This window comes from Chinchilla lanigera, unplaced genomic scaffold, assembly GCF_000276665.1.
Source record: "Chinchilla lanigera isolate Chin_1 unplaced genomic scaffold, ChiLan1.0 scaffold00094, whole genome shotgun sequence".
NCBI lineage: Eukaryota > Metazoa > Chordata > Mammalia > Rodentia > Chinchillidae > Chinchilla > Chinchilla lanigera.
The window spans coordinates 1,780,744-1,790,904 of record NW_004955495.1 but is presented as its reverse complement, the minus strand read 5'-3'; the positions used below and the strand labels follow the sequence as shown (position 1 = coordinate 1,790,904).

Genomic DNA, 10,161 nt, shown 5'->3' with positions numbered 1-10,161 from the left:
AAAAAAAAAAAAACTATCTGCAGCTCTTTGCTCCATTGAAAACTGGAAAACAGAGTCGGGTGTGGTGGCGCATGCCTGCAATCCCAGCACTTGGGAGGCTGAGGCAGGAGGATCGCTGCGAGTTCGAGATCAGCCTGGGGTACAATGTGAACTCAAGGGGCTGGGGATTTAGCTCAGCAGCACAGCGACTGCCCAGCAAGCGCAAGGTCATGAGTTCGATTCCCGGTACCGGTAAAAAACAAAAACAAACAAACAAAAAAAAAACCCAAAAAACAAAAAACCAAAGGGAGCTCAAGGCCAGCCTGAACTGCATAGGGAGACCCTGTCTCAAAAAGACAAAACACCACCACCACCAACAACAACAACAAAAACAAACCCTGGAAAACAGGATGATGTGGTGCCCACCTGTAATCCCAGTAGGGGAGGCTGAGGCAGGAGAATTGAGAGTTCTAGGCTGGCCTGGGCAAGTGGAAAAAAAACTGTTTCAAGACATTTCCCCACAAAAACTGTAAAACCAACCCAAAATCAAAGACCAGGCATGGGCTGGGCGTGGTGGTGCATGCCTGCGATCGCAGCACCAGGGAGGCTGAGGCAGGAGGATCTCAAATTCAAAGCCAGCCCAGGCTACATAGACCCTGTCTCAAAACCTAACCAAACCAAACACCCAGGTGTGTCTCTGGTCACTAACTCAGCTCATCCCTCAAGAAAATGCTCCTTCCAGCCGCAGGCTCTGGCTGAGGAGACCCCACTTGACCCCTGGACTATTACAGACAGCTAAATTAGGTGGAAATCAAGGAGACCTGGAGGGGGTCAGTGCAGAAGGTGAGAAGGAAGCAAAGCTGTGGCGGGGGGTGCACCTGAAAACAATTAGAGTCACAGGGCCAGGGTCACACACCTCCCTCAGGGGTAAACTGAAAGTTTGAGATTAATGGTCTCACCCTTCTGAGATTTCCCATTGTCTCCACAGGGGTGGGCCATCCTCTCCCACCCACGAAGACCTAGGCCACTAAGACTGCAGATGATCAACCAAGGTCAGTGATGTCACCCATACGCCCTTGCTACCACTGGATCAGTATTTTTGCTTTCAGTACCTGGACTCGAACTCAGGGCCTTGCGCTTGCCAGGCAGGTGCTGTGCCGCTGAGCTACATCCCCGGCCCCACTGGATCAATATTACCTAAGCGACTGCGCTTGCAATCTTATTGGTTGGTCATAATTTTGACCCACGTTGTACCCGCCTCACGATTTTGCTCTATGAAACCTCTTTGAGAGGTGGGCTCGCTGGCAACCCCTCCGGACCCCTCCTGCCTCTCAGGAGCTATTGCTGTTCCCCATTCCTAGTCCTCAGTCTTCCTCTCCAGTAAACTTTCCCGCTCTTAACCTCCCTTGTTCCCTGGAATTCATTCTTTGACTTCAGGGAATGAGACTCAGGTATCTGAAGTCCAGCATTTCCCGCATATCAGAACAACCGGCTTCAGCAAACAGGCGCGGCTCGAGGCGCCGGTGTGCCCTTAGGTGACCAGGGCACCCGGAGACCCAGCCATGGCAGGCCTCAGCGGGGAACGAGGGGGCCAGCTGCCAACCACATGCCTCTTCTGTTTCCAACCACACCATCCCCAGGGACAGCCCCCCAAGACGTCATCACCAGGCCTCCGTGACAGCTATGTTTTTTTGTTTTTGTTTTTTGGTTTTGGTTTTTCTCCGGTACCAGGAACCGAACTCACAATCTTGCGCTTGCCAGGCAGGCGCTTTGCCGCTGAGCTAAATCCCCAGCCCCTCTGTGACAGCTATGAACATCTGGTCCCTCGGCGCCACCAGCACAAATTGTGTGTGGTACGGAAGATTTTTTGGTATGGGGAACTGAACTCAGACTTTACACTTGCCAGGCAGGCGCTCGTGCCACTGAGCTATATCCCCAGCCCTTTATTTTATTTTTAAATTTTGAGACAGGGTCTTACTAAGTTGCTGGGCTCCAACTTGCAAGCCTCCTGCCTCAGCCTCCCAGAGCTGGGATCTCAGGTGTGTGTGGCCGCAGCTGCTGAGATCCCCTGTACCTCACCGCCACTCTGCCTCCAGCTCCATCCACCACCAACCTCTTCTCATGGCTCCCTCCTCAGGCCTTAGCCATAGCTCATGCCCAGGAGACACCTCCCGCCTGCCCCACGTGGCCACCACTGCCTGTTCCGGTCCCTTCCCCCACCTTCCTGTCTGACAGTGAGATCACTCAGGCATCCCTGCTGGACTCAGAATCCTCCATGGCTCCCACCGTGCCTGGAGGAAAAGCCCAACTCCTTGCTGTGACCCTCGCCAGGCCCGCTCTCATCTCCCTTCGCTCTCCCATGCTTGTTTGGTTTCAGCCTCCCAGGCCTCCTGCTGCCCAAGACTCCCCAGGCCCGGCCCCACCCCTGGGCCTTTGCACGGGCTGCTCTCATCCCTGTAAGAGAGTCTGCCTTAGAGCAAATTGTCAAATTGTGGGGCCCAGGGGTACAGCGTCCGCCTAGTACACGTAAGGCCCTGGGTTCTTTGCTCAGCATAAAGAAGGAAGGAAAGGAAAAGAAGGAAGTGGGCCCCTTTCTTTTCTCTTTCTTTTTTTTTTTAGACAGGATCTTGTCACACAGTCCAGGCTGGCCTCAAAGTCACAGCAATCCTCCTGCCTCAGCTTCCTGAGTGCTGGGATTACAGGCATGTGTCATCACGCCAGGCAAAAGAAATAATTTAATACATGACTAAGGACACTTTCTCAGTTGGCAGGGAAGAAATAAATCCCTCAATCAGTAGCACTACTGAGCACTTGGATGAAAATAGATGTAACTGAGGCACGTAGCAAAATAAATTCCACATGGATTAGTCATGCGAATATATAAAGACTCACAACTATTACAAGTATGAGGAAAATAAACCTCCTATCTGGGAGCAGGTGAGATTTAAACTGAGTGGGAGGGCAGACGAGGGATAAGGGGATCTGGAAGTCCCCTGGCTGGAATGTCTGCCTCCCATGGGGCCACAGACAAACCTTGCAGAGCCTCTTCCCTGCAGGTGGCCACCCAGCCCGCTGGACAGCAGAGGAAACTGAGGCTGGGGAGAGAAGCAACTTGCGCAGTCACTCTGTGACAGACAGCTAGGTTAGGTTGGAAGTCTAGGAGGCAGTCACACACGGCTGGGGCCTCCAGGGAGTCCGTACAGAAGTTGAGAATGAATCACAGCTGTGGCTGGGGGTGCACCTGAAGAAGATTAGAGTCACAGTGGCCAAGTTTACGGTCCTCCCTCAGGGATAAAGGGAAGTTTGAGATTATTAGTTTCACCCTTTTAAGATTTCGCATTGTCTCATCCGGGGTGGGCCATCCTCTCCCACCCACTGAGACCCCTAAGACAAGACTTGGCATATCTGACAGCTACCATTTTCCTTGTAACAACTGCGAGAGTTTCATTCCCAATTGAGGCTGGGCGGGTAAGTGGGAGCCACAGAGAGTGTTGGAGCAGGAGCAATGCAGGGCTGAACTAGAGGGTTGCTGGGGCCCCTGAGTTCCCCGTGCAAAATGGAACTAAACATGCCAGACAGCCATGCCTGGAGTAAGGTCGGCTTCACGTCTGGCCCTGTGGGGTTTCAGGAAATGTAAGCGGGAACGTTGTTAGTGTGTTCAGCAGAGCCATTAGCGCTCATTAACCTTAGCTGGGTGGGGAGGGGCTAGAGAGCAGCGGCCGTCCTGGTGCTAATGGTCTCTAATCACAGAGCCGGAGCCAAACCCTGCAGGGAGTACGAGATGGAGATGAAGGTTTCCAACCGCAAGCATGCTGCAGATAAGAGTGGCACCCCCATCGTTTGCTTTTCTTTTTTTATTTGTTTTCTTTGTTTGTTTGTTGTTGAGGCATGGTCTGGCATGTAGGCCAGGCTCACCTGGAACTCATGGCGATCCTCCTGCCTCAGCCTCCCTACTAGCTGGAATTACACCTGGCTTCTTCCATCCTTAAAGCCAGCAATGGCATCAGACTACTACAGTCTGAGTCCTGTCAGTTGCTGCGGCCCTTCCTGTCCATCTGTGCAATCTAGAGTGAGCTAACTCAAGGTGCTTCCGTGAAGGTAGGCTTGGAGCCTGTAATCCCAGCACTCAGAGGCAGAGGCAGGAGGATCGCCCTGAATTTGAGGCCAGCCTAGGCTACATAGCGAGACTCTGTCTAAAAAACAAAACTAAGATCCTTCCCTCAGCAACTGCACCTGCACACTCCCTTTCTTGCTATGTAAACTCTCCAAGGTTCTGGAAAGTGTAACGTGGACACTTTAATGGGACGTTATTCCTTCCTTTCTTTTGTTCATTTTAGGGATTAAACTCAAGGCCTTCACACTGAGCTACATCCCCAGCCCATTTCATTGTATTTTTTAAAAATTTTGAGTCAGGGTCTCGCTATGTTGCTCACACTGTCTTCCAACTCAGATCCTTCTGCTCAGTAATATAGTTTTCCCCTCCAAAACACATGGAGTTCAGGGCTGGGGATTTAGCTCAGCAGCACAGTGCCTGCCTGGCAGCGCAAGGTCGTGAGTTCAATTCCCAGTACCAGGAAAAAAAAAAACAGAACACATGGAATTCAATCCCCACTGAAGGGGAGGAATCTCCAGAGAGGTGGAAATTTCACAGCCTACGCCCCTTTGTTTAGCGGTGGGGTTTTGGGCCAGGGATGTTGGTGTACGGAAGACTCCAGCACTCAAGAAGGCTGAGGCAGGAGGATTTCAAGTTTGAGACCAGCCTGGACTACATAGCAAGACCGTGTCTCAAAAGACAACCCAAAGGTATTAAAAATGATCAAAACCCTGGGAGAGGCAGTAGAGGGAAAAGATGGCCTATGACAACAGCCAAGTAGGGGAGGCAGCCCCGGGTCTTGGTCTTGCACAGACCAGCAGCTGGGCCACCCAGACAGTGGGCGTGGGAGATAAGGCGCCCACTGGGGCTGCCAGGTTACAAAGCTGCCAGGACATCAAATGCCACCCAGCCCCCACAGCTCCCGGACACCGGCCAAGTTCCCAAGGGCTGCAGCCGGAGGCCTCGCCCATGAAGCCCTGACTTCCCAGAAGTCTGTGCAGAGAAGCGCATCCCCGCTGCCCGGGACCTGCCCCTGGGACGCAGGCTTGAGGATGGCACCCCAGCGGGGAGGCTTGGAAGTACTGCGAGGGAACGGTGGGGCGCCTGCTGCACACACCAGGCCCCGAACAAACAAGACTCTTCTCTTGGAACCATGTCTTTTTTGTTCTTTTTTGGGTTTCTGGAGACAAGATCTCATTATGTAGTTCAGGCTGCCCTCGAATTCACTTCCATCCTCCTGCCTCAGCCTCCAGCACGCTGGGATTACAGGCATGTGCCACCATGCCCAGCTTATCTATCTATATCTATATCTATCTATATATCTATATCATCTATATCTATATCTAATGTACTGGGAATCAGACTCAGGGCCTTGAGCTGGCCAGGCAGGCGCCATACTGCTGAGCTACATCCCTGGCCCTTACCTATATCTTTTTAAAGCTCCTTGCGCTGGTGTAATGGGGAAAATGGTACTGTTCCCATAGTGGATACTATGTATCCTTGTAAGAAGGTGAAATAGGTTCAGCTTTACTGATAGGAAACAATGTTAAAGTATGTGGTTCTGTTTAGTAGCAAAAGAGAACAGAGAACAGTAACAAGAGGAAGAAAGGAGACCCCGAAATAGCTCTGTGTGGGCACAGGGCCTGGCCCTAGCTTCAGTGGCCACCAGGGAAGGAACGATGAAGTTAGGGGAGAGATCTAGATTTTTTTCTTGCTCTGTGTTACTGGACAGTGAATCTGGGGCTTTTGCACTGAACTATTCCCTCTTTTTAAAAAAAAATTTTTTGAGACAGAGTCTCACTAAATTGGCCAGGCTGAACTCAGACTTGTGATCCTCCTGCCTCAGCCTCCCAGGGGGCTGGGATGAAAGGCATGTACATCAAGGCTTGGCTAGATTATCATTTAAAAATCTGCTGTGTCTGTACTATACAGGGTGTCTGGAAGGAGAGAAAAGGGAAATTAGTTTGAAGAGGAAGTGACAGCTCAAAAAGGTGAACACAAAAGGTGATGTTTTCAATCTGATTTTTTTTTTCTTGATAAAAATACACTGCTTAACATATAAAGCAGTTCGTTCACACCTCCTTCGACAAACATAATGAATAAGCAAAGACTGCCAGGGTCTGTGCTAGACTGAGACTGCTGGGTGTGGTACCACACGCCTGTAACCTCAGCATTCAGGAGGCTGAGGCAGGAGGATCACAGAGAGTTTGAGGCTGTGTGGGACCTTTCTCACAAAACAAAAAGAAATACAGAAATAAATAGACCAAGCTTTGGAAGGAGACTTTTTTTTTTTGAGACAGGGTCTCGCTATGCAATTCAGGCTGGCCTTGGGCTCACTGTGTAGCCCAGGCTGGTCTTGAACTTGCAATGATCCTCCTGCCTTAGTCTCCCGAGTGCTGGGATTACAGGTGTGTGCCACCACGCCCGGCTTGGAAGTAGACTTCTTGACTGTGTTAGTCTGGCAGAAGACAGCTGGCCAAGGGCTTGGAGAAGACTCCTTAGCACAGAAAGCTAAAATCTTCTTTGTGGCTTAGGGCTTATTTTTAGTTTGAGTCTCTCTTCCCCAAAGACAGAATATATTAACTTCATGATGTAGGAGTTGAAAGTCATATATTTCAATTTTTATTATTCATTTTAAATTTGAAAAGTAGCATTGTATGGACAGATTGCATAAAGTAAGATTTTTTTTCCATTTTGTTTGTTTGTATGTGTGGTGCTGGGGACGGAACCCAGGGCTTCAGTCATGCTACGCAAGTGCTCTAGCACTGAGCGACACCACCTGACCTCTAATTTGTTGTGCAACAATGTCGTGCTAAATTGCCCGGGCTAAAAAATAAAAAAAATAAAATAATAAAATAATAAATTGCCTGGGCTAATCTCAGACTTGCAATTCTCCTGCCTCAGCCTCCCATGTAGATCAGATTATAAGCATTCACCATGGCACCTGGTAGAATCTGCCTTTTTTAAAAAAAAAATATTTTCCAGCCGGGCATGGTAGTGGATACCTGGAATCCCAGCACTCGGGAGGCTGAGGCAGGAGGATCACTGAGAGTTCGAGATCAGCCTGGGCTACAAAGTGAGCTCAAGGCCAGGCTGAACTGCATAGTGAGACCCTGTCTCAAAAAGACAAAATAAATAAATAAATATTTTTAAAAATTTTAAACTAGGGATCAAGCCCAGGGCCTTGCACATCCTAGGTAAGCTCTTTACCACTGAGCTACACCTCCAGCCCTTTTTATTATTTCTTTCTTTCTTTCTTTCTTTATATTTTTATTTTATTTTTCATTTTAAAACAGGGTCTTACTAAATCACCCATGCTGGACTCAAACATGTGATACTCCTGCCTCTGCCTTCTGAATGGTTGGGATACAGGTGAGCACCATGCCCAGCTGAAATCTGCTTCTAACCAAGTACCAGTATCCCCTGCCCCCAGTTTGTCCTCTCTGGTTAGAGCCTCATTGTTCTGGCTTGTAGAATCCATGGTGCATTGCTTGTGCCAGGATGGGCAGGAAATGAAGGTGGTGCCGGTCGCTGGCATTCACCAGGGCCCAGAGTCATTTCCTGGTTTCCCTGCCTCTAGAGAGAACAGGCTCTGTGAAAGGAGCTTCCTGTCGGGCAAAGTGGTATCTGCCTATACTTCCAGCAGTCGCTGTAAGTTCAGTGCCAGCCTGGGCTACACAGTGAGACACTGTCTCAAAAAAAGAAAATAACAAACACTAAGCCAGATACCCACTACAAGAAAGTTCCTTTTTTTTTTTTCTTGCCCTTTTTTTGGGGGGGGTGCTTTGTCTTTTTTTTTTTTTTTTGGTATCGGGACTTGAACTCAGGACCTTGCACTTGCCAGGTAGGTGCTGTGCCACTGAGCTATTTCCCCAGCCCTGCTTTGCTTTCTGAGACAGGTCTCACTATGCAGTTCAGGCTGGTCTTGAACTTACTATGTAGCCCAAGATGACCTTGATCCCCCTGCCTCAGCCTCCCACTGGCTGGGATCACACATGCATGCCATCACGCCAAGCCCACTTGAAGTTCCCATCTCAGGCTCCTCGGGACCTCAGAGAGGGAAGTAATTAAGCAACTGTGTGGTTTGTTTGCTGTTCCTTCTGCCTAGAACACACACCCGCCAATCTTCCCACAGCCGGCTCCCATCCAGCCCTCAGTCACCGAAAATAGATGCTGATGATTCTGCCACACACGGTGTCCTGTTCTCTGCTTCACAACCTTAAACAACCTGCAATTACATGTGTCTTCTCCCGTCCACTCCCTGCGGGCTGAGACGCTGCTCTGCCCACAGCCGGGTTCCCAATGTCTAGAGCTCTGGCCAGGAGACGTGCAATAAATACTTGTTGATGTGGGCGGGCTGGGGCCGCACTCCGTGGTGTGCGCCCACCTGGTGTGTGGGAGGCCTGGTTCCGGCCGGGCTCCACAAACAAGACACAACTTGTTGAAGGACCATGCTGTCAGACCTGCAGGACAGAGATCCCCTGTCCTGCCTCCGGGGTGAGCCTGGAGGGCAGGGGTAGTTTTCTCCACCCCATCCTTGGCCAAACTTAAGTCTGGGTGAAGCCTGGCCTTGTCCACTCCACCCTCCACCCTCAGACCTCAGGGAGACTAAAGATCCCTAGTGCGCCATGTCTGCATGGGAGACAGCCAGCCACACCCCCGGGGTCCATGAGAGCAGACCTGGGGTCTGAGGTGGGAGTCAGCACCATCAGCCTGGGGCCTCCTTTAGAGGTCTAGGCTGGCAGCTTGGGGGTGGGGGGCTCCCGCTCATGGTGTTCCCCCTCTTGGCTGGGCTGGGCGGGGTCCCAGTCTCTCCATCTGCTGCTCTCTGCAGACCTTCCTCTCCATTTTGTTTTTGTTCTTTTGAGACAGGGTCTTGCTATGTAGCCCAGGTTGACCTCGAACTTACAGTGATCCTCCTGCCTCAGCCTCCCTAGTGCTGGGATGACAGGCATGCCACGCCATGCTCACCTCCCCCGAAGCCTCCTCAGGCCACAGTCCCTGAGGGACAGGAGGCCTCGCTGCTATGCCACTTGTTTTCCGTGAGCATTTTCAGTCTCCCACCCCTTCCCCAAGGCAGTTTCTAGGAAGTTCTGGTCACACAAGGGGTACTGACAGGGTCCTGCACCCCTGAGCAGTGCCACTTGGGTCTTGGCCCAAATTGGGCCCTGGGGACCCAAGATAGAAGGAAAGAAGCCCTGAGGCCCACAACCCTGGGGCCCCTGGAGGTCGGGCTGCACTCTAGAGGCGCCCAGGGCCCCCACTCTGGGCTCAACGCAGCGCCACGTGGCTGAGGCTGCCCTCGGGTTGACATCGGGGGTCCCCGTGACAGGCCTCGCGCAATAGTCAGCAGGCAGCGTGGCGCCCTGCACAGGGCGCGGAAAGTTTCTCAATGGTTTCCGGCTTCCTTCCTCACCAGCGGCGCCCTTATTTCCGCCCTTCCCAGACGCCTGGCCGGACTCGGCGAGCTGCAACCCAGGACTGTCCGTCCAGGCTTGCCTCAGTTTACCTATCCAGCCAAAAGCCCAGAAAGGCTACACGGCGCGGGCAGGGGCTGGCGGAAAGGGAGCGGGAGGAAGGAGGTGGGCAGGAGGAAGCAGACAAAGGGGTCTGGCAGGGATGCGGGGATGTGGAGAGGTCCGGGCCCGGCTCCAGCCCCAGCCCGGCTCCTGCGCCTCCCCTCCCCCGCGCGCCATCCGAGTCGCCAGATAACGGGACCTCCCGGGCGGAGCATGCGCCGTGCGCCCGGCCCAGCCTCGGAGGGGGCTGGGGCTCCCGGGAGGGGCTCGGGGCCGCGGGTGCAGAGCCAGTAGCGCGCAGGCCGGGATGCAGCGGCCCCGGGCGCAGGGGACCTTTGTGGCTGCAGCGCGGGTGTTTCAGGCTCGGCCGTCTTCTCCCCACCCCCGACTCCGCAGAAGGCGGCCCCAGGCCGGAGGAGGCCCCTACCGTAAGCTCCATCCTTCCGATCGTCCTCCATGGCCGCAGCGGGCGGGGACGGGAGCCCCAGCCAGAGCGACCCCAGCCCGGACGGGCGGGCGGGAGGCTCCGGGCTGCAGCGCCCCGCCCCGGCCCCCATTCGGACGCGGCGA

General features: G+C 52.7%; 1 protein-coding gene across 1 annotated transcript in view; it reads right to left on the bottom strand.

The window, feature by feature from the left end:
* Positions 1–10,139, bottom strand: part of Slc44a2 (solute carrier family 44 (choline transporter), member 2) — a 24,179-nt gene extending 14,040 nt beyond the window's left edge. Inside the window, exon 1 of the mRNA XM_005405608.1 lies at positions 10,019–10,139. Within this exon, the coding sequence (XP_005405665.1) occupies positions 10,019–10,049 (31 nt within the window). The 5' untranslated portion in view covers positions 10,050–10,139. The remainder of the gene's footprint in view (positions 1–10,018) is intronic.
* Between the last annotated feature and the right edge of the window lie 22 nt (positions 10,140–10,161).